This window comes from Elephas maximus, chromosome 22 (assembly GCF_024166365.1).
Source record: "Elephas maximus indicus isolate mEleMax1 chromosome 22, mEleMax1 primary haplotype, whole genome shotgun sequence".
Taxonomy (NCBI): Eukaryota; Metazoa; Chordata; class Mammalia; order Proboscidea; family Elephantidae; genus Elephas; species Elephas maximus.
The window spans coordinates 12,294,534-12,319,098 of NC_064840.1; the positions used below are offsets into that span (position 1 = coordinate 12,294,534).

General features: G+C 51.0%; 1 protein-coding gene across 10 annotated transcripts in view; it reads right to left on the reverse strand.

Moving 5' to 3' along the window:
- Positions 1-24,565, reverse strand: part of TBX5 (T-box transcription factor 5) — a 109,399-nt gene that overhangs the window by 56,170 nt on the left and 28,664 nt on the right. Inside the window, exons 1-3 of one of the 10 annotated variants that reach the window (XM_049865239.1) lie at positions 3,074-3,744; positions 1,640-1,696; positions 1,232-1,416 (exon numbers count right to left, since the gene is read on the reverse strand). In XM_049865239.1, coding sequence (XP_049721196.1) covers positions 1,232-1,378 — 147 coding nt within the window. In that variant the 5' untranslated portion in view covers positions 1,379-1,416; positions 1,640-1,696; positions 3,074-3,744. Of the gene's footprint in view, positions 1-1,231; positions 3,745-3,847; positions 4,250-5,350; positions 5,737-24,565 lie in introns of those variants that run through there. The other 9 variants (XM_049865234.1, XM_049865237.1, XM_049865235.1 and 6 more) reach the window with 9 other exon arrangements.

Below are 24,565 nucleotides of genomic sequence, written 5' to 3' on the forward strand. Positions count from 1 at the left end.
ATACAAACATTGTATATATGCGTGTTTATTCACCACGGTGGGTGAAAATATGAGCATCTGTGAAATCTTTTTTAAAAACTAAGAACATTTATATACTATGATAGAGTCTCTAAGGCCAGGACAAAATTATTCTCAGTGTCTATACTAAAAAGCTTTCCAGTCCTCCTCTATACAGCTCTGTTCACTCGGAGCTGTTTTGCTTATGCAGCACTAGCCGAAACCATTTAACTATTCCACTTTCAACTAAAAGTTATTTTACAAAACCAACGCAAAAAACATTACATACAACGTCTCCGTTTTGAAATGGTGTCTAACCGCCTAATAAGTGGGTTTGCTTTTCCTTAAAAAAAAAAATCTGTTCGTTTCCCAAATATGTGCCCACACTCTCGCTGCTTCTATACAAAAATATACACACATTTCCCCAAGGTGTGAAGGGCAAAGAGAGAGAACAGGAAACAACCAAGAAGGACATGGAATTCCCACCAATGAAAGGTTTTCGCTATACCCAAGTACCTCTTCTGGTCAATTCATTCCACTTAGCGCCATCTGACACCCTATCTAAAAATCATCAGCGTCTACAAGGCCACCCCCGAGCACCAAGTGTGCAGGAGTTGAGGGGGCAGAGCATGCGGGAGGCTCCACGCTCCGCTTGGGCCCAGCGCCCAGCCAGGCGAGCCCGCGGCTGCGCGGTCCTCCCCACGCAGCCTCACGCGCTCCCAGCCGCCGGGAAGGACGTGCCAGCCGGCCAGGCCCCAACCTCAAGACAAATGGTGGGCCGCGCAGGGCTGGGCCAAGGCGCGGGGGAGGCGGGTGCAGGCGAAGGCTACCAAAGATCTGAAGAGGGGTCAAACCATCGCTCACGCCGCCCTGAAGCGGCCGCTGACCCGGCCCTTAATGAGCTGCTTAGGGCCGAGTCTACACGGAGTGCCCCGGGAAGGAAATTATCCGGGCGATTGTTAGCTAGCCCCAAATAGCTGAATAATTGAGGTTTCTCAAAAATAATTAAATATATCTCCCGAATCCCCTTGCCATCAGAATAATTGCCACAATAAGGTAGATTTGGTATTGGTTTTGGGAAGGCAGGGCCGGGAACAGTGGGAATAAAAACAAAAGGAGATAATAAGAGGCCACGGGCTTCCTCCCCGCCCTCCCCCACATCCCCAGAAGGGGCTGTGCTCCTCCACAGGCTTCAGTCTCTGTAAAAGGACTCCGAGGCTCAAGGTCTTCTTACCTGCTGGGTGAAGGCGGCCTGCGGGGACGAGGGGGACTTGCTGGCGGCCCCTAGAGTGCTCTCGGGTTTCGAGTCACAGGGCAAGTCCTTCGACTCTGGCTCCAGAGGTGTGTGTGCCAGGCCAAACCCCTCGTCTGCGTCGGCCATAGTGCGCCCGGGGCCCTGTGCCCGCGCCGGGTTCTGCTCTGAGGGCAGGGAGGAGAGAGAAGCAGAGAAAGGGTTGGAGAGCGTCGTTCTAGCGGCAGGAGGGACAGTTTGGTCCCCGGTTACCAGCGACCAGTACCTCCGTACTCTGCTAAAGGAGACTGCGGAAAGGCCTGTTGCTGTTATCATTACTACTATTTTATGACCACGCACAATCTCTTGCAAAAAGCCCCGCGTCAGACCCGGAGGAGGCAAGGCCCGCACCTCTGCTGCGCAGGCTCCCCGCGATAAGAGAGCTGTCCGTCAAATTTGTCTGGACTTCTGGAAGAGCCAATAAAGATAAGGCGTCGGTATTTTTGGAAACCATTGGGTACGAACCAAACACAAAACAAAACAAAAACCCAATGTCCTTTGGAGATTTTTTTTTCTCTTCTTCGAATTACAGGAGGCCGTCGGAGCTCTCTTTGTTAAACCCGGCTAGAGGAATATTTTTCTGAAGGAGGCAAAACGCCTGAAATAACCCGCCTCTTGCAAAACCGAAAACATACGCTGGGAAAGATGTGCCCTGTCCGGAGCCCCTGTGCAAAAGAGAACGGGCGTTCATTGTTTCTCAGTTACAGGCCTTAAATTTAAGTCCTTTAAAATTAAAAGCCCTCCCTTTCCCCCAACCTTAAGCAAGAAAGGTTAAAAAATTAAAATCAGCCAAACAGAAAGCCGGGCGAGGAAAGGAAAACATCTTCACAGAAGATGGCAAAGAGACGCGCGTCTGGCCCGCGCTCTGCAGCCAGCCGAAGCTGTGCGTTCTCTCTGCTTCCTAGGCTCTCTAAGCCCGGGGCGGGCATTTTGTCGAGCGGCCAGGCCTGGAAGAGCTTCTCCGAGTTTCGGCCAGGCCTGGTTCACTGGGGCTGTAGAGACCTGGTTACAGGTTGGCAGGACAAAATCAGGTCTCAGACATGTTATCTGGATCCGATGCAACGCGTAGAACCGCCAGGGTTTGCGGGCACCCGGAGTTGGAATAAGCGAAATAACAGTTACAGAAATGTTTAAGCCCGGATGAGCTTGCCTCCTCTCTGATCTCCTTCCAATCTCCTCCACACTCCCAAGTAGGGATTTTCCTTCCGAAAAACCCAGGAATGCCGTGAAGAGGGTGCAAAGGATGGTCCCCCAAATCTTAAATGTCGCCTAAGAGAAAGCCTGGACCCCGCCCCCCGATTCTGAAGACCCAGAAATGGGGCCAAGGAGAAAGCCAGCTTCTGCGGCCCAAGCCTCAGGCAGCTTGCCTCACCTCGACTTGGGGATTGGGGAGGTGGTGACCAGAGCCCAGCAGTCTGCTGGCAAAAAGAAAGAAAGCGGGGGGCTAGCGCCCCCACATGAGCTCCCATTCACTGCTGGCCCCAGGGAGACTTCCACCCCCGGCCGTCTCCAGGATCCCGGGGAGCTCGAGGCTGGCGGGGGAGCTAACAAGATGCGTTGACAGAACCAGGCCGCGCGTCCTGCAAACCTCCACGCTGCTAGCCCAGCCGCGGCGGCCTCTCGGCTCCATGCGCTAGGGAGCTCCCGGCCGCCTGAAAGCTCTGCCAGCCAGGCACCCCTATAATCCAGGACCAGGCTGGAGTCCCCCCATTTCGCGCCTCCCGGAGCCGATCCAGCAGGCGGGCTCCATCCTGAGCCTCCCGTGCCAGCCGCGGGGCGGGTTACCTCACTCGGTGAAGCCGGCTCATTCACCGCATCCACGCTTGCTCCTAGCAGGGAAGCCGGCGGCGAGGCGGGGGCGCGGGCATGGTGGCTGCTGGGTTATGCTGGGGACTGCTGGCCCAGGCTAGCGGCTACTGCCGCCTACAAAGGAACACCCACCGCTGGAGCCTCCGCGGCGACTGCCCACCTCCAACACACCTCTTCTGCGCTCGCGCTCCCTGAATACTTCCAAGAGGTCAGGCGCCAGAAAGGTTCCAGAGGACGCGAAACAGCAGCCTCCAGGACACCCGCAAGGGCAGAATCTCAGGGCCCCCCTCCTCCCTTGCACGCCCAGGGAGGGAAAGTTGGGAGACGGGAGGAAGCCGCGGGAATGGTAGAAGTCGTTTCTGAACGCCGCTTTCAGGGTTAAAAGTTCTGGAATCCGAGATCGCGGTAAGAGGCTCTCTCTCTCTCTCTTTCTCTCTCTCTCTCTCTACACACACACACTCTCTCTCTGTCACTCTCTCTCTCTCTCTCTCTCTCTCTCTGAGAAATACAAGCAGACTCAGCTGAGCGCAGAGACGCTAGGCTGCCTGATATTTGCAAAGCACTGAAATCGCCTGTACAACTAGCTGGGAGCTCGGACTGCCCGCCGCCTCTCTTTCTCTCTTTTCTCTCTTCCTCTCTCCCTCCCTCCCCCACCACCTTTCCCACCAGATTTCCCTAACTCTCAAACCACAATGCGACTCACAAACCCAGACCTCAAGATCACCCCCTCCTCCCCACCTCTTTCCCCACCTCCATCCATCTCCGCTTCCCCGAGTGCGCTGTAGCTGCAAAAATCCTGCACAAATCATCGCAAACCCGATCGGCTTCTGCCCGGGAAGTGATCTCGGTGTCGCGAGCTGTGCAGAAAGCCCAGTCTGAACACAGTACGTGTACAAGCACATACCACACTCACACACACACACAGTGCGCCTCAGCTGCCTCGCCCGCGTTCTCTCGGCGGCGCTGACCTCCCGGCAGAGAGCAGCATGACCCTGCCTGGCTGGTCCACGCTACACCGGGCCGGAGCTGGCCGCCCTGACGTCTCCCTCCGCCCCACTCATCACCCCGACTCTCAGAGACACTGGGGTGAAGGCGGGGTGAAGGTGCGTTTGGAAGGGAGCCTGAGATCTCTCCATGCACCCTCCCCAACCCTCCCCCGCATCCGGCCACCAGACCTCCTGGGTTTGAGCTGTACACAAGGCAGTATACGAAAATAACCAAACAGTCATTGGGGGCTGCCTGGGGTTTTCGTCTTCACTTGGCTCCTCTCCCTGCCCTCCCCCTCCCTGAAACGTATTTTGAGGGTCGAGTTGAAGAGGTCAATAGAAGCGTAAACACACGATTTGTAGCGTCTCCGCCTGCGAGGAGCCAGACTGGAGCACCACATATTGGGGGTCGGGCTTGGAATAAATGTCAGGGGTCTCATTCCATGACCCACCCTCGTCTCCCGTACCCCATGTCCCTGTTCCTTTCCGGGGTCCTTTAGGGACTCAGGCCTGCGGATCAACATCTAGGGAGAAGGATGGAGGGAGAGAAATGCCCCCGAGGTCAGCAGCCGCCTCCTACAACCCTGTGGCGAGTGGACTGTCCAACACTGAGCGGTGGCACATCATGGGAGAAAACCGGCCAGCTGTTTGGCTACAGTTTTCCCCCGCTCCACCTTCCAGGTTTGTTTTCCAACAGACTTTTGCCAAGGCAGTTTATTTATTTGGAAAGACACCCTCACTCTTTCACAATATCAGCTGGGCCGCTTTGGGGCCTGCTAGCGATGCAGAGTCCGGCCTGCGACAGAAAACAAACGTGGCTTCAGGAGCCTGGATCCCCGCGTGTCTGGTTCAGGGAAGGGAAATCTAGAAAAATCTCTCCAATCCCTTTAAATTCTCAGAGATTTGTGGATAAAATAAAGTCCCATAAATAATCTTCAGGCACCTCCTGGGACGGAAAAGCTGGATTCCTCTAAGTAATTGTCCAGCCAGATTCGCATAGTTGTTGAAGGGCCGCACAACGCGGACTGGTGCCGGTCACCGAGCGCCATCAGGATTTAAACCTTGCGGGTTTAAAACCATTCTTGCCAGTTGACACGCAGAGGCAAAACGCAAGAGAATACATACATTATTTCGACCCTGAAAAGCCGCAACGAGGGCGGAGGAAATTCTAGAGGGACGAGTTGGGGCGGGAAGCAAGGGCCACAGCAGGCCAAGTGCCGAGAGAAACCTACTACCGCCCCGCTCAGCTCGCCAGGGCGACACTCACCTCCAAAAATCCCACCTCTTCTTTCCAGAGCAGAAGCCAGGAGTGGCACCTCGCTGGGGAAGAGGGCGTTCAGGTGAAGAGCTTGAAAAAGAACCCCCAAAAGAGATCCCTTTTGGGCCAGGCCTCTTTCCAGGATCTGTCAAGACAAGCCGGTACCTCCCAGCTCGAAGTTGGTTTGTGGTCTCCGACAAATTAAATATTACTGTTTATTACCAGGCATACCCCAATAAAATAAAGAGTCAACCAGGCGATGTGGACTATCTCACCAGCCGCTGCACCTATAGGACTTGGAGACGTCACGAGTCACGCAACTGGCCCGCGCGCTGTCATGCTCGACTGGGGGGCAGCGGCAGGAGGTTCTCTTCTCTGCGTGTTCCCTATCAGTCCTGGGTCTGTACAGGACAAGTCCCGGACGCCTAGGCCCAGGAATAAATAAAGAAATAAACAAACCCGGCGCTCTCCGGGGAAATGGGGGTGGCAAACATCAGACACAAATAGAGCCAAGATCAATTTTCTTAGGGAGGGAAAAGGGAGGGGGGCTTTGGGAGAAAGGGAGGTAGAGGTCCACCTCAGCCCCCGATTGGGAAGAAATCAAGCTTCTCTGGAGAAATGAGGACTCTTGCAGAAGGCAAGAAATTATTCCTATTATTTAATCATTATTTCTTCCGAGAAAGCGCTCTAGATAAGTGAGCGTTTTGGCGCCCTCCTAGCTGGTTCTACTTGGGGCGTGATAGCTTAGTTCCCTGGCTTGCAGACCTGTGTAGAAGTAATTACTGGGTTATCGCTAGGAGGGAGAAAGGCAGTTGCCCGAAAAGTTTCTTGCTAAGAGAAAGGCCATCCTTCGAATATTCCATTAGCTGGGTCCCGGGCTGCGCTTGGTCCAGCGTGGCCCCGCGGGGGTGCGGTGCGAGTGGGTGGTTGAGGGGGTGCTGGAGAGGGGTAATTTCTACAGAGAAAAATTACAGCGCTAGGACACGCAGCAGAACAAGGTCCTCTATTTTGTTTTGTAGTGAGTCTGATTATTACTTGTGGTCTGATCAATGGACATAATTTCTAAGCAGCCGATGGCGGATGAGCCCAAGCTTTTGCGCGCTGCTGCCAACGGGATCGGTTCAGTTGCGAAACGTACCGCGTAGACGCCTCTGGCTGCGCGGAGAGAGGAGCTAGGCTTGCCCAGGTCGGAGAGAGAGGGCCGGGCCCTCCAGAAGCGTAAGTTCCCCGCCAAGGGGCCCAGGCAGAGCCGGACGTCTGAGTCTGGACTTGCCCCCAGCCTTAGGGTTCAATCCCGGGTGTTGCCCGCGCCCAGCCCCCAGAGTTTTCGGAAGCATGGCCTGGCTCCAGGCCCGTCCGCCCGGGGCTGGAGCTGCAGCGAACTCGGCAGGAACGCGGTCGGCCAAGCAGCCTCCGGAGCCAAGGTCAGGCCCGCGGGGAGAGTGGGCGGTGGCTTCCAGCTCCGGCAACGGACGCCCGGGCCATCACGGCTGCAGCCCGGGCCGCTTCCAGCGAGCGGAATCCGCGTCCCTCCTCTCGGCCTGGCCGCGGCGGCTTCCCCGAGCTTAGCTTTCGTTTCCCAAGTTACTAATAATGATCTATTCCCCAATCCGAGGGTCGTTCAAAGCAGTGTTTGCTCCCAGTTGCCAAGAATGCAACTCGAAATCCTTCTCCCCAAGTCTCTAGATGAGCTCCGATTTGACCTCTGGGCCAAGGGGGCCGGGAAGCGGAGGCTGCAGCCCAGCCAGGGCTGGAAGGGGAAGGCGAGACTCGAGCTGGGAGAGCTCCTCTCCGCTGACTCCTCTCGCATCCTCTGCTTGGCCCCACAACGACCGGGCCCAGCTGGCAGAGGCGTCTGCAAGCCCAGAATCCCAGGCCCGCTTTCTCATGCCCTCTGGAGCCCGCACTGGGGATGAAGTAAACTGAAGACCTCCAACTAGATTTGAGTATCCCCATTCTTTCCCTCAATCATTTGGCAATAAACCCGACAGCCATCTGCAATACACAACCCCCCTTCCTTTTGGGGGGTGCACTGGCTCTCCCCCACAACTGCTCCCCAGTTCGATTTTCTCCTGACAAGTATTTTTCTTTCTTTGGAAAATCCCGGCCCGAATTTTGACACTGCAATGGACCAGGAAGCAGGAAAGTAAGAGTATTTAAAAAGTCAAAACAAAAGAGAGGAACACTTGCTGTTATCTTTTCTCATTCATTTTTTCCCCTTGTTTTTAACAATGTTGCACCCAAAACTACCATTATTTCATTCCTCTTAGAAGAGAACTCGCTCATTCCCTCTATTTCTCTCCCTATGTGTGTCAGCCTGACCCGGGTCTCCACTGGGGGCAGAAAGTAGGAAGAAGTTCGAATGGGCCTGGGAAAATTAATAAGAATTACAATAGTAAAAAGTATGAAAAAAATGAACTTCGACCAACTCATTTTGCAAAAGAGTCAGTCCGAGGGTGAGAAGTTCCCTCGTTTCTCAGGGGGTCAATTTTCCTCTTGCCTGGTTAAATCTGACTCCATTATTTTTTTCCAAGGCCACACATCTCCATTCCCAGTGTCTTATTCAGCTCCTAGCTTTTTTCCGTTCGACTAGAAGTATCTGCAAAGATTGCTGGCTGTTATTGTTATTATTATTTCCGTATCCACTATTCTCTAATATGCCCTCCAAGAATTATTGCTGCTATCCTTATTCATGTTGGTGGTGTTCCGTGTGTTTTGGACATATTCCTCTGCCCTCCCGAAGTTTGGCGGGTGAGATTTTTTCCTTGGTGGGGCTAATGAGACCAGAAATGAAAGAGGAAGCCTCACTTCAGAGGCCCGGCTGATAACAACGCTGGGAGCCTGCAAACTCCACAAAGCAGAGAAGGCAACAGCAAGGGATGTCTGGAACAACGCAAAGGGGGCCATTGTTTGTGGCCCCCTCCAATTCCTGTGGGAGAACAGGGTGAGGGATTTAGGATGAGAGAACCTGCAGCTGCCTCTTATCCCACTAGCCTGCAAACATCAACCAAATCTGCCGCCCAGAACCCTCCGAAAGGCCTGGGGCCATATTCACGGTGTCTACACCATCAGCCTTTGTCCAGCAGCCACAATAGGTGTGGGGTAAAAATATACCGAAGTCCAGGACTCTGCCCCTGTATGATAGAGACTTAAGCTAATACCTCCAGTCTGGGGTGCAGGTGGGGGCCTGTCTGGACATCCCTCCCTCACCTCAAGGGTGCGATGGAAACTTGGGAGCCTGCCGCTCTCCGGGGCTCTGGAAAGACAAATTTTCTTTGGCAAAAGGAACGGTGTCGCGCTGTCGACACTGCTGACTATTTTTCTTGTTCCCTCACACACAGAGGGTTGGGGGGGGGGGAGAAAAGAAAGCAAGGGAAATTAAATCCACACGTGCTAAGCCCGCTCAAAGGGCCAGATTCAAAACCAGAGACGAAACTGTGACTCCAGTTCGGGCTGCACCAGGACCCCTTTCCAGCCTGCGCGTCCACTCAGAGGAAGGCGTCCCCACCGGAGAGAATTCGATCTGATGTTTCATAAAGGCTTTATTTAAGGCGGGGGGAGGGACGATATTTTCTCTGGGAATCTACGCCAAAGAGATTCCAAGGACATAGCAGCTAAGAGAACAAAGGAGATGGCAGTTGGGAGAACAGTGATGCCCTTAAATAAACTCAGGTTGGTATCTCCTAAATCAACTCAAAGATGCAGGCAACTTTCACCCTAGGGCCAAGTGAGCCAGGCCTGTGATTCTGGAAGTTCCTGAGGTCTGGCCAGGCTTCCGGACTTGGGCCGCCTACCTGGGTCAAGAGAACCCAAAAAAAGCTGTTTTACTGACGCTGGAATGACCAGCCAAATCTGCCTGGCAAACCCAGCGTCCTTCCCTCCTTTCTTTCACAGCTTCTAGAGAAACTTTCCGAGAGAAGCCCCCAGCTGCAGAGGAGGTCTGCACAACGTAGGGGAGGGGGCCACCCTGCCTGGAGCTGCGAGTGAAAACTCTAGTAATGACCTTGAGGAGGTGAAGGGAGGCGGCTGGGGATGCGGGCGACGAGCGCCGCCAAACCCCAAACTGGAAGGATCCGTCACCAAAACGATTGCTTGGTCGAGACCCATCATTTTTCTTCCCCTTCAGCCGCGAGCACCCAGCCGGGCTCCTGTGGCCTCCTGGCGCTGGCTTTCCGGCCTTTCGGGGGGCAGCCGCGACCGAAGGAACCTGAGGCGGGGACCCCGAACTCCTGGCTCCCCCGCCACAATCACACCCGGAAGACACGGGCGAAACTGACAGGGGCTTGCGGTGGAAAAGTTCCTGGCGATGGCTTCCGCCGGGGTCCTGTATTTCCTAGTCACCATGGCAACTCCAGAGTCACGTCGGACGCTCTCAACAATGGGGCGCCCGGAAGACAATCGCGCAAGTTTGCGTGTACTCGGAGGCGCGAAACGCGCTTCCTCTGGTCGCGCTTGGCTTTCCGGAGCCTCCCCTGTGGGTTCAGCCCAGCAGGGACTTAATACGCCCCCTCCCTTTAAAGGAGTCCTGGTGGCGCAGTGGATAAGAGCTGGGCTGCTAACCAAAAGGTTGGCAGTTCGAATCCACCAGCCGCTTCCCGGAAATCCTCAGGGGTGGTTCTACTCTGTCCTATATGGGTCGCTATGGATCAGAATCGACTTGACAGCAATGGGTTTGGTTTGTTTTCCCCCTTTAAACAGAGGAGAAAACTGAAGCTTGGCCGGGTAGACCCCAGTCTTGAGCAAAAGCCCGCTTCTGAATTCAGAGCGGTGACCCCTGAGCCCTTTGGGCTCAGCCCGCGTCCGGAATATCTCAGCCAGAGACCTGGGATTTCAGAGTCGCTAGGTCTCTTCACACCTACTCGTCATCCTCATCTGAGCCTCCGGCGTCCCTCCAGCAACGCTTTCTGTTGCCTAGAGTCACTGCTCCTATACAGCAGGAGGGAAGCCTGGGACAAGAAACTGTAGCATTGCTGTCTGCAAAGTCTCACTGAGGGAGCGAATAAATCATAGTCCTTTTTCTTTAAGAGAAATATTTTTTTCAATGCTGGATGTAATATAAATAACCTTAAAATAATGTTAGTATTTCTTGGTTACATTGCTTTCTTCCTCAGCTTGCATGGGAAAATGGTGCCCTTCTTTTTAGGGGAATGGGAATCCGACATGCTGGTGACTTTCCTATTTGCAGTTCACAGGCAGCAATGTCGGACCCCAGCTACTGTCAAGGAAAGAACCCTGTTCACCAAGTGCTACTCTGCTGGGTCTGCCCAGCTCTGCAGAGACTGAGGGAGCTAGAGAGAGGGCCAGCAGAGACAGGGGAACCAGGCCCAGGAGTTCGTGTTGAGCAGTGAGCTTTGGCCAGGATGGCAGTAACTCTTCTGGGGTCCTCCAAGATCTGAGACCACCAACTCCACCCCTCTCCCAGCTGGTCAAGAAAGACCACACTTCACTTCCCTTCCCCTTCTTCAAAGGCCCATCCAATGTCCCCCAAACTCCTGGCTAGCGGTGCACTGCCCCAGCCACACCTGTCCTGTCCAGAGGCAGCCCAGACAGACTCCTTTCCCATTCCCAAGCCCCGCACCCGGTCTTATTCCCTCTCCAGCATTTTGCATTAGTATTTTCAAGAGAGCCCTACTTGTGTCTACACAGCCGCAAAGAGACAAATGTGGATGCTTTAGCTTCAACATCTCTATTAGTTTTTGAGGTGCCATTGTAGCGAACATTTATCATGGGCCAGGAGCTGTCGTATCATTGTTTCTCTGGTTCACTGAGTCCTCAATAGCTCCAGGAGAAGGGGGCTCAATCACCCCGACTTCACAGAAGAGACTTCTAGGCTCAAGGAGTCAAGGTCATGGCCTAGTGGGGCCAGGATTGGAACCCAGGCAGCCTGACTCCAGAACTCAGGAGCAGACAGGGCTTTACAATCAAGCCAGGGAAGCGAAGGGCATGGGGAAAGAGGTCTGTTGCACTGGGTGAGTGCAGACAGCACATTTTAAACACCTCAAAGCTCCTTCAGTCTGAAACTGGAGGCAACGGCTCCTTGAGCTGTAGATCTCTCTCTCTTCTGGTGTCTCTATCGCTTCTTCCCACTCCCACCTTGGAAACTGAGGACCCAGAAGAAGGCCTGTAGGCAGATAATAATTAGGATTGGAGGAAGGACTGCAAGACACTGGTGCCCTCCTTTCCAAACCCTCAGTGCTCTATTCCTAACCCATTCTGTTCCCAAACCCTGGCCCATCTTAATCATGGCCTCGAGCTATACATGCTGTCCCCAGGAAGGAGGAGGGAAGGAAAGTGGGGGTGGAGAGAGGGGTAGGATGGAGGGGAGAGAGTAAGAGAGATGTGCCTGCTCCATTTTTTGAAACAAGTAATTAGGTTCAGAGAGGGTGAGGACTTGCCTGGGGGGTCACACAGCCCCTGCTGGAAAGGCACCAGCCTCTTATAGTTCCTTCCACTCTGGCGCCTTCAGGTAGAGCCTGAGTGGGAACTTCTTAAGTCTTCCTAAGTCCATGCAGAGGTTGTGCTCAGTATACTCTCAGGGTGGAGAAAGGTGTGAGGCCCTGCCCTTCTCCCACCTTTGCTCTCACCACTACAGGTGGAGTGCGCTTTCTGTGGCTGTGAAGCTCCCCCAACTCAAGATCCCAGTAAGCATCTCAGCAAGGTTGCAGACCTCTTAGGGGCTGCAGGCTTGGGACACAGAGAGACCTGCCACTCGTGCTGGCCCTGGTCCTATAGCCTGGCCCACTTGAGCCCCTCACTTTTCCCTCTTCTAGGCCCTTCTCCCTGCCACCTCCTGAGCCAGCGCCGCTGCAGCACTGGCTGCAACATGTCCAAGTTAGGAAGGGAAAGTCATCCTTAGAGGGAGGGGGATCCCAGGAAGGGCGTCCCAAAGAGAAGTACAAGGGTTCCCATTCTCCAAGGTCCTTCCTTTCCATTTCCACCACCTGAATTCTGCCAGCCCTAGGGGCTTCAAGGAAGTGATACCTCTCGCTCTGCTTAGAAATGCCTTCTCCCTCATGGCTGCCCCATCTCCAGGATCCTTCACTTCCACCCCCAGCATGCTGGTGGACAGATACATGCTCAGTGTTTTGGGGTTGCTCCACTCCTTGCTAACAACAGCTCCCCAAGGGCTCCTAGTCCTCACCAGAGAGTCTCAGTGCAGGCTCCATACCCAGGAGGGAATGCCTGGCCCCTAACAACTAAGTTCGCGACAGGCAAGGGCCAATCCTCTCGATTTCCAAGTCCCAGGCTCCACGTTTCTCTTTTTTTATTCTTGTAAAACTACAGCTCACACAACATTTGCCAATTGAACATTTTTCATTTGTACAATTTGGTGACACCAGTTACGTCAATCATGTTGTCAAACCTTCACCAATATCCACTGCCAAATTTTCCATCACCATAAATAGAAACTCAGTGCTTCATCCACAATGATTTCTCCCTTTCTTCCTCCCTCCTGCCCCTGGGAACCACTATTAAACTCTGATCTCTATACATTTATCTGTTCTGGGTATTCCGTATTTACATAGCTGTCCTTTTGTGATTGACTTACTTCACTCAGCACAATGTGTTCAAGGTTGATCATGTTGTAGCATGTATCAGGACTTGACTTTCTCTCTATGGGTGAGTAATAGTCCATTGTATGGATACACCACGTTTAGCTGATCCATTCCTCTGCTGACGGACAGTTGGGTAGTCTCCATCTTTTGGTTCTTGTGAAAAGTGCTGCACTAGACATTGGTGTACATGTGTCTGTTTGTGTCTCTGCTTTGAAGTCTTTTAACAGAGAGCCTGGATCCACAGTGCCCGCCTGCAAAGAGGCTGGGCTGTGTCTGCTTTCTGTGTGGATGAATCTGAAATTACTCTGTAGCCGCTCCTTGTGACAGTGTGTCATTTGAGGAGTGACTTTGTATGTCTTCTGTGTGCTACAGTATGTGTGTGCTATTTTATGTACTTCCTTGAGAGGGCGTATTTTTATTTTATTTTTGATTCTGCATTATGTAAAAGTTTACAGAGCAAATTAGATTCCCACTTGATAGTTTGTACTTTAAGTGTTTCATGGCCTTGACTTCATTCACCATGATATGTCTCCCCATTTCCATCCTGGGTTCCCCACTTCCTTTGGTCCTGATTTTCTACCCCTCCCTGCTTTCTCGAGAGGGTTTTTTTTTTTTTTTTTTTAATGTATAGACGTTTTTTCTGTGTACTTCCTTATGTGAAAACGCCCGTGAGCCTGGGGTGTACAGGGCCTGAGTGTGTGTGGTAGGTGCTTATGTGGGTATGTGTGTCACTGCAGAAGGCCTTGCCTTAGGTACAGAGGGAATTTGCCTTCAAGGCAGCTGCCACCCAAATGCAGGTCTAATGGTGTCCTGGGCTCATAACCCAGTGCTCAGCTCCCTTCCTTTTTTATTGGCCACTTTTATGATTATTATTTTTACCACCAGCTCCCGCAGAAGCCAGCCGGCCTGGGCCCCCTGGAAGGCAGTGGCAGCTCTGCCATTCTGCCCAAGAGGCCAGAGGGGCTGTCTGCAGGCAGCCTGGACCTTCAGAGTCTATATTTGGAAACGAATTCCACAGCCACTTCCTGGGAACTGGGTGAAAGGTGCCTGGGCATGGAAGGATGGTGTTGTAAATGCAGCCCCCCACCCGTGCTCAGGGAAAGCCCCTGCATGCTGGATGTGTCAGGTACAAGAAATGTGCTGAGCGCAAACACAGGCTGGAATAGGAATACACACCTCAGCAGTAGCAGAGACACCCTGACTTCCCCTCCAGGCAGAGTTAATGATGCTGGTAGTGAATACACAGGCTTATGAACCCCACCCACTGGCCCATAGCACCCCTTCTGCTGTGCACACACTTCCAGCACACACCCAGAAGGGCAGGGGTGCTGACCCTAAACTCACTCATGTTTACTTCTTACAAGATTTGACACCTAAGGGATCTGACAGCTGGGCACCCAGCCTGGCTGCCCCCAAGCACCTCACCCCCAGGGAGCCCATGTCCCCCAAGTCTCCAGGCCTGATGGGCTCTGTGGTGGGCCTGTGGTGCCAGGCGTCTGGGCCTGGGGCTGCACCACAGCACATGGAGACCTCCCACCTTGGAGCGACCGTTCCATCACCCACTCCTGCGACCCTGCAGACGCCTGCCCATGTGGTAGCTCCGGGGGCGGGCAGGGAGCAGAGCACCACAGCACTTACCTGGGAGGCCAAGCGGGTCCCTCCACCAGCCCTGCACTTGGAGCTGCACTGTGTTTGGGTCTGGACAAGGCCACATCTTCCCCATGGTGCTAGAAGGAAGGACCAGCCCTTGCTGACACTGGCCCTCTGTCCTCAAGGGTTCAAGCAGCAAGATGCCCCAGGCCCAGCCACTTGGGAGTCACTTGTAGTATACACAGCCATGGACCGTCACCCATTTCATATCCAGGTGCAGCATTCTGCCTCTCTCTCACACACACACACAATCACAATCAGGCACTGTCACCCACTGCATATGTGGGTTAACAATTCTGCCACACACACAGCACTTGCCACATTCATCTCACATTCACGCACTCACATAGGCACACTCACATAGCTACACGCACACTCCCACACTCAGTGTGAACACAGCCACACATCCACATCCACGCAACACACTGCCATTCTCATGGCCACGTGCAGGCAACACACCACATGAACACACTGATGCAGTCACACACACACAGCATGCATGCGCCACACACACCCCCTCAGAGTCACTCACAGCCACATACAGGTGCATAACACATCAGTACTCCGACTCAGTGAGACACACACAAATACCCGTGCACATTCCCACGCTCATGGCCTCACACGAGCTCACCCCAGCACATGCCCAGAAATCTACTTCTATGGGATCACGTACACACACTTTCATACTCATCGTCCCACAAAGGGTGCACTACATGTCCACACCAACTCGGACACGTACAAACCCCATCATAGTTAAATACAACCACTCACAGGCTCACACCCACACATGTGTGAGCACTAATTCAGATCCACATATATTCACCATCGATCACACTTGCCCACAGCTGTGGCACACCCCCAGTGCAGTCCCTCCACTCAGAGTGAGATGCCCACAACACAACCAAGGCCATGTGCACACCCACGTTCAGTGGCTACACACGCACAGCCACTCACGCTCACTCACATGCTCCACTGTGCACACGTACCTTCATATATAATCCCAAGTCAGCCACACAAACAATTACGGTCATTCACCCATGCACTTTTGCACACTCGCGTGCACACGATTATAGTCATCCACACTGAATCACACACACTAGCACTTGCACACTCATACACTTCCACCTGGCTAAGCTCACATCCATTCACTCACAATTCATTCAGTCACTCGTGTCCCCCACAGCTCCCCACACTTGCCCTGGGACCCATGCGTCTCACGTACCCACACACACAGGGCTGGGCTGCCCCTGCCTAGCCTGGCAGAAGCAACTGGGTGGGCATGATCAGGAATTACTCACTGATGTCTGGGGTCTTAAACACTAGCAAGAGGCCATCTAAGATGCGTCATTAGTCTCAAGCCACCTGGAGCAAAGGAGCATGAAGAACACCAAAGACATAAGGTAAAGATGAGCCCAAGAGACAGAAAGGGCCACGTAAACCAGAGACTCCATCAGCCTGAGACCTGAAGAACTAGATGGTGTCTAGCTATAACCGATGACTTCCCTGAGAGGTAACACAACAGAGTATCCCTGATGGGGCAGGAGAACGGTGGGATGCAGACCTCAAATTCTTGTAAAAAGACCAGACTTAATGGTCTGATGGAGACTAGAGGAACCCCGGAGGTCATGGTCCCTGGACCCTTTGTTAGCCCAAGACTGGACCCACTCCTGAAGCCAACTCTACAGACAGGGATTGGCCTGGACTATAAGACAGAAAGTGATACCGATGAGGAGTGAGCTTCTTGGCTCAGGTAGACACGTGAGACTGTGTGGGCAGCTCCTGTCTGGAGGGGAGGTGAGAAGCCAGAGGAGGACAGGAGCTGGTTGAATGGATACGGAGAACACAGGGTGGAGAGGAGAAATGTGCTGTCTCATTAGGGGGAAAGCAGCTAGGAGTACATAGCGAGGCGTGTGTAACTTTTTGTATGAGAGACTGACTTGTAAACTTTCACTTCAAGCACAATAAATAAAAATTTAAAAAAGAATATATTTTACCTCATAAAAATACCTCTGTAACTCCACAATTTCGGAGCATTTGTTTCACTTTGCGAGATCAAACATGTCCCTGGTTTGAACTGTCTTAAACCTTCAATAAATCTCTTTCCTTTGGCAGGGGCGGGAATCACTCACCAAGCAAGGTGAGGTTCATGTGTAGAGAATCCCTTGGCTCCACAGACCCCACCCAGGCTGGGGATCGCCAATTCAGGAAGAGGAAGGACATGGGGTTTTGCAGTCAGGGGTGAGCAAGAGGCGAGGGAAGAGCCTGTCTCTAGGTATGTACACCCTCCACCTGCAGCCAGGTCCTTCCCAGGCCACCTGTCAACCTTCCCACTGAGGTCCCTGCACTTGGACACAGACCCAATCCACAGGGTGGGACCTTGGCAATAATCAGACCAACTCTTTCATTTTACATATGAGAAATCTGAGGTCTAGAGGCAGGGGTAAGGAAGTTCCTCAGGACTTCAGAGCAGAGCTAGGGCGGGCACCCGGGTCTTCTATCTCCAGTGGCTACCACACTGCATTGACCTCTTCAAGGTCATTGGACCCCGCCCCCGACCCTTTCAGCCCATTTGCCAGACCTAAGGATGCGTGAGGTCTTTGTCAGTGAGCAAAACTGATGTCCCATCCCTGCCCACAACCCTCCAAATGGCTTCTCAAAATTCTTAGAATAAAATCCCAACTCTTTACCATGTCTTGAAGGTCTTGCATGGGTGGGGCCCTGCCTGTCCCTCCCACTTCTGTCCCCCTTTCTGCCTCCACACTCCACCTACCCTCTCCTCTGTTCCTGAGTTGTACCAAACCTTGTTCCCACCTCAGGGCCTTTGCACATGCCATTCCCTCTGCCAGGAATGCTCTGTTCCCAGCTCCTCAATGAGGCTGCCCTTGACCATTGCCCATCCAAGTTCTTGGTCTCCTTCCATCCCAATGACCATCCCTCCCATCACCCTACTTTATTTCCTCCATAGCACTTACCTCCACCTGAAATTATTTTGCTCATTCATTTGCTTGTTTCTTCATCTATAAAGTAGGGGTGACAATGGCACCCAGAGCAGAGGGATTTTGTAGGGGTTAAATGAGTTACCAGACATGAAGCTCTTAGAAACACACCTGGAGTGTAATGAGCATAAGGCACTAGCTCTTGTGTTTGTTATCTGCCTATTGATTGTGTTTCCGCACCTGACTCCAAGCTGTTGAGGACATCGTGCCTTGGCTTCAACATGGCGCCACAAGCATTCAGGACAGTGCCTTCCGCAGAGACGGTGCTAAATAAGTATCTGGGGAATAAAGTCTATGAAGGTATTATAACTGATGGACTCAGACCTAAGGATGTGGAGGCGTATACTGTACATGTCAATATACATGTCAATATATACTATATATATGTATATTTTTTTATATGTATATACATATATATATATTCAATATATAATGTTGTTATGTGTCGCTGAGTCCACTTTAGACTCATAGCAACCCTGTGTGACACAGCAGAACTACCCCATACGGTTTTCTAGGCTGTAATCTTTATTGGCGCAGATCACCAGGTATCTGCTCCCATGGAGCTGCTGGGTGGGTTAGAACCACCAACCTTTTTGGTTAGCAGCCGAGTACTTAATTATTGTACCACCAAGGTGCCTTATTCAATATATACTTTATACATATTCAATATATACTTAATATATATACACATATGCATAATATATATGTTCAATATAAAGCATATATATTTATACATATATATATACACGCACATATTCTTCATGAGCCCTGGTGGCATAGTGGTTAAGAGCTTGGCTGCAAACCAAGAGATCAGCAGTTCAAACCCACTAGCTACTCCTTGGAAACCCTATGGGGCAGTTCTACTCTGTCCTATAGGGTCATTATGAGTTGGCACTGACTCGATGGCACCTAACAACAACAAATTAAAAAAAAAAAAACAAATACATATATATTTTTCAATACATTATATATATATATTCAATATGGAGCCCTAGTGGTGCAGTGGTTAAGAGCTCTGTTGCTAACCAAAAGGTTGGCAGTTCGAATCCACCAACCGCTCCTTGGAAACCCTACGGGGCAGTTCTACTCTGACCTACAGTGTCGCTATGAATCGGAATCGACTCAACAGCAACAGGTTTGATATACATATATATTTGGTATGTTCAATATATACTTTATATATAATACATATTCAAAATATACCTTATATATGTATAATATAGATATATACATACATTCAATAAAGCACGTAGAACTATAAAATTCTATAGCCTGACTGGTAATAAGTTTGGAGGGAATGAAACCCTCCCTGCAGCGTATTTTTGGCTTTGATGCCCTGAGCAGCCCCAAGTTCCCGCCACTCTGACCATCCTTCCCTTGTTGTCCAGGCCTTTCTTTTGTCCACCGCCTTTCCCATCTCTTCCCAGGAGCCTGGAGAAGGAGCCAGCACATAAGTGAAAGTGGTATTTTTATAGGCTGATAATAAGTATGCTTATCTAGAAGGCTCTGTCCCATCTCCCCGGGTGCCCCTAACTGGCCTTACGCCCAATGCCGCTCCACCAGGGCTGCGGGCACCCTGGAAAAGGTGGCTGGAGCCACTCTCCCCAGTCTTCCTGTCTCTGTTGATTTCCCTTTCCCGCCTTTCCCCTCTATGAGTGCTGCCCTAAAGGAAATCTTTGCCAGAAGGATCTGAGGGGTCAGGAGGGAGGTGAGAGGCATTCAGGGGAGGGATGATGGTGAGGGAGGGGTCTGGACTTCCCCAAGTGGGTTTGCTATGCCACAGTTTAATGATGTCAACTATATTAAATTCTATACTCTGGCAGCCTCTTAAATCCGTTTATGGCCCGTGGTAGGCCCTGAGCTGTAATAATAATAAACATAAAATAAAGGATTTATGCACCCAGGGTGTGGACCCGTCGCTGGCAGAAGAGAAGGAGCTGTTTCTAGCTGAGCCTGCTGGCTTGCCGCCCACCCCCGGACCTTCTGTTTTCCCTGGGTGGAGGCTCCCAGGGGGCAGGGAGGAGGAGAAGTGGGCTGCTCTTGGGAGGGAAGATTTAGGAAACTCGGAGAAAAGTCAACTCAACAGACACGTTTGCGGGCTTTTCTCACACCATTTTATCCAAGCCAAAGTCTTCCTACTTCTGTCTTTTGGAATCACGGAGAAGGATGTTCTCGGGTTATAGTCAACCTAGATCCAAAGCCGAATTGTGACAGGGAAATGAAGATAGAGCAAATAATGGGTGGGAGATGCCCAGAAAAAAGCTGGACGTGGTGGCTAAGCTCCCGGGTGTTGATTGAATCCAGCCCCTCCACTTCCTAGTTGTGGGAACCGAGCAGGTCTCTTCCCTTCTCTCAGACCCAGTTTCTCAATCTGTACAATGGGTCTTATAAGTATATTAGCCTCAGGTGTTGTTATAAGGAAAAATTAAATAAGATAATATACGTCCGGCATCTGGTGTTAGCCTAGAGGTGGGCTGGACGGATGGTACCGTTCTGAGAGTGTCAGTTCTCTCAGGGTAAGTAGAGAGAATGTTCACTGAAGGCCCAGCCTGTGGTGGGAGGAGGTGGCGGGGGAGGGAGGAGGGCAGGGACTGGACTCAGCAGCCATGTGTGTAACTGGGGCCCTGGAAAGTGTCGGGACTAAGTTATCAGTATCTAGAAGAAGAAGCTGGGCACCCTCTAACCTAGGATTCTGGAGGATGGCAGAAGGGGGCAAGTTGTGTTCATGGTCTTCCCTGAAGGGTTCAGGCGCCCTGACCCCAGTTCCTAGGGGGCCAAAGGACTGTTCTTTTATAACTTCATTATGGTAGGGCAGAGGCACTCATGGCAAAGTGGTTAAGCACTCAGCTGCCAACTGAAAGTTCAGCGGTTCGAACCCAGCATCTGGTCTATGGAAGAAAAGACCTGGTAATCTGCTTCAGTAAAGATTACAGCCTGCAAAACCCTATGGGACAGTTCTACTCAGTCCTATAGGGTCACTATGAGTTGGAATCGGCACATGACACCAACAGCATGGTAAGGCATGGGCTCTCTCTGTGATGCTTGCAGCCATTCATCCACATCTCTGCTCAGCACTTGTTGTTAGATGCCTTTGAGTCGATTCCGATTCATGGTGACCTGACGCACAACAGAATGAAATGTTGCCCAGTTCTGTGTCATCCTCACGATCACCGGCATGTTCCAGCCCACCCTTGCAGCTATTGTGCCAGTCCATCTCACTGAGGGTATCCCTTGCCCTCGCTGGCCCTCTACTTCACCCAACACCATGTCCTCTCCCAGCGATTGATCCCTCCTGATGACATGTCCAAAGCAATAGAGTTGGGCAATGTTCTATTGTGATGTATTAGGTTTTCATCGACTAATTTTTGGAAGCAGGTCACCAGTGGGAGGGAAGATCTAGGAAACTGAGAGAAAAGTCAGTTCATAAGGGGACAGCAACTGGTTTTTGTTTTTTAAGTTTCTGTTAGGAACCCATTGCTGTCGAGTCAATGCCGACTCATAGTGACCCTACAGGACAGAGTAGAACTGCTCCACAGGGTTTCCAAGGAGCAGCTAATAGATTCAAACTGCCGATCTTTTGGTTAGCAGCTGATCTCTTAACCACAGCACCATGAGGGCTCCAGAAACCTTTGGAAATGGATAGCGGTGAGGGTTGTACAACGTAATGAATGTAATTAATGTCACTGAATTGTATGTGTAAAAAATGATGAAATGGCAAATGTTTTGTTATATATTTTTACCACAATTAAAAAAATAATAGTATGTGTCAGGTACAATGCTTGGCACATAGTGAGCGCTCAATAAATATTGCTGATTTGCTCCCATTTTTCCATAATCCTTGCTTTAATCTCCATTTCGAAGGATAGATAAATACTTGACACACTATGGTATATGGCTTCGGGGCCGAGACTCATTGAGCCAGGTAAAGCACCCCAGAACTTCTGCTGCAGGTAAGGCAAGTCTCTGGGGAAAATGTTGGACATGTTTCTTTGGAAAGAAGAAATTTTCAGAAAAGACACCAGCTTCTTCCGTATTCCCAAGGACGCGTCTGTCATGTGGCAGTGAATAAAGCTGGTATGGATTGACTTGTGTGCCCCAAAAATGTGTGTCAACTTGGCTAGGCTGTGATTCCCAGTATTATGTGGTTGTCCGCCATTTTGTGATCTGAGGTGATTTTCCTATGTGTTGTAAATCCTACCTCTATGATGTTAACGAGGCAGGATTAGAGGCAGTTATGTTAATGAGGCAGGATTCAATCTACAGGATTAGGTTGTATTTTGAGTCAATTTCTTTTGAGATATAGAGAAGCAAGCAGAGAGGACAGGGACATCATTACCACCAAGCAAGAAGAACTAAGAGGGGAACCTTGTCCTTTGAATCCGTGGTTCCTGTGCTGAGAAGCTCCTAGGCCAGGAGATTGATTACAAGGACCTTCCCCCAGAACCGACAAGAGAGAAAGCATTCCCTGGGAGCTGGCACCCTGAATTCGGATTTCTTCTAGCCTCCTAAACTTTAGTGAAAGAATAAATTTCTGCTGGTTAAAGCCACCCACTTGTGGTATTTCAGCCCGTGCCTGATGCTGTGGAGTCAATTCCGACTCATAGCACTATGTAACTGAAACAGAAGCTGAATATGGTAAAAATGTCTTCAGTAGCTCAAAGACCAAAACAAGGGCATTGGTTCAAAGCCCTGAAGGTATGTCGGGCACTGTTTTACAAAAACGCACCTCTAGGGCTGTCCCAGCCCAACTTTCCTCCCCCACCCCTACTGCTTGTAAAGTAGCCATGCCTGGATTTATACGAAGAGACATTGGCTCATCTCCCTGGGAGATCCCATAATTTACCTGGAACAACTTCAAGGAAGATGCTGACACAGCCCATTACAGATCATGGGAACAACATCCTCTTCTCCCAGGAGTGTCAGTCTCCACTTACTTATACCCATTGCCTTTGAGTCGATTCTGGCTCATAGCGACTCCCTAGACTGCCGCATCTTTCTCCTTTGGTGCAGCTGGTGGGTTCGAACAGCCGACCTTTCTTTTTTTTTTTAATAATTTTTATTGTGCTTTAAGTGAAAGTTTACAAATCAAGTCAGTCTCTCACATAAAAACATTATATATCCCTTGCTCCAACTACATACTCCCGATTACTCTCCCCCTAATGAGACAGCCCGCTCTCTCCCTCCACTCTCTCCTTTTGTGTCCATTTCACCAGCTTCTAATCCCCTCCACCCTCTCATCTACCCTCCAGACAGGAGATGCCAACATAGTCTCAAGTGCCCACCAGATCCAAGAAGCTCACTCCTCACCAGCATCCCTCTCCAACCCATTGTCCAGTCCAATCCATGTCTGAAGAGTTGGCTTTGGGAATGGTTCCTGTCCTGGGCCAACAGAAGGTCTTGGGGCTATGACCACCGGGGTCCTTCCAGTCTCAGTCAGACCATTAAGTCTGGTCTTTTTATGAGAATTTGGGGTCTGCATCCCACTGCTCCCTGCTCCCTCAGGGGTTCTCTGCTGTGTTCCCTGTCAGGGCAGTCATCGGTTGTAGCTGGGCACCACCTAGTTCTTCTGGTCTCAGGATGATGTAGTCGCTGTTTCATGTGGCTCTTTCTGTCTCTTGGGCTCGTAATTACCTTGTTTCCTTGGTGTTCTTCATTCTCATTTGATCCAGGTGGGTTGAGATCAATTGATGCATCTTAAACAGCCGTTTGCTAGCATTTAAGACCCCAGACGCCACTCTTTAAAGTGGAATGCAGAATGTTTTCTTAATAGATTTTGTTATGCCAATTGACTTAGATGTCCCCTGAAATCATGGTCCCCAGACCCCTGCCCCTGCTACGCTGGCCTTCAAAGCATTCAGTTTATTCAGGAAACTTCTTTGCTTTTGGTTTAGTCCAATTGTGCTGACCTCCCCTGTATTGTGTGTTGTCTTTCCCATCACCTAAAGTAGTCCTTATCTACCATCTAATTAGTGAATACCCCTTTCCTACACTCCCTCCCTCCCTCCTCTCGTAACCACAGAAGAATGTTTTCCGCTCAGTTTAAACTATTTCTCGAGATCTTATAATAGTGGTCTTATACAATATTTGTCCTTTTGCAACTGACTAATTTCACTCAGCATAATGCCTTCCAGGTTCCTCCATGTTATGAAATGTTTCACAGATTCCTCACTGTTCTTTATCGATGCTAGTATTCCATTGTGTGAATATACCATAATTTATTTATCTATTCATCCTTTGATGGGTGAACCACCAACCTTTTGGTTAGCACCCAAGTGCTTAGCCACTATGCCACCAGGGCTTCTCGTTTACTTATATCAAAGCCTTATTTCCCCTCCACACCTCCGAGAAGGAAATCAAACTGTAGGGGGGTGCAGTATATCAGGAGACCCTGGGTGGGTTATTAAGCAGTAATGAGGAACGCATTGCCCAGAGCCGACTTGAAGTTCCCCTCCTGCTGGATTATGAAGGGAGTTCAAAGGATGGCCCTAACGCCAAGGTGGCTTGCTCAAAGGTTGGGAAATCTGAAATGGAGCCTTTCATCTCTGTGTCCACATTCCAGCTGAAAGTCATTACCATCTGCTGGGACCTGGGAGGCTGCAGGGTTGAGGTGGTGGTCACTCATAGCCACCACGGCTCTATTTCCACATCTCAGTAGCCCTGGGCAGAGTTGCCTGGAAGGAAGCATTCACAGGGCCACTCACGCATTCGGCGAGCATTTACTTAGAATCCAATATAGTCACACCTCCTGGTCCATGTTGGAAACCCTGGTGGCCCAGTGATTAAGTGCTGCGGCTAATAACCAAAAGGTCGGCAGTTTGAATCTACCAGGCGCTCCTTGGAAACTCTATGGGGCAGCTCTACTCTGTCCTACAGGGTCGCTATGAATCGCAATCGACCCGACGGCAATGGGTTTGGTTTTTTGGTTTTGGTCCTGGCTTGGGTACTATCTAACATCTCATTTCATTGGCATGGAGGAAAAAGAACAGTTAGGCTTTTAGCAGGCTCTGGTGATGAAGTGGCTA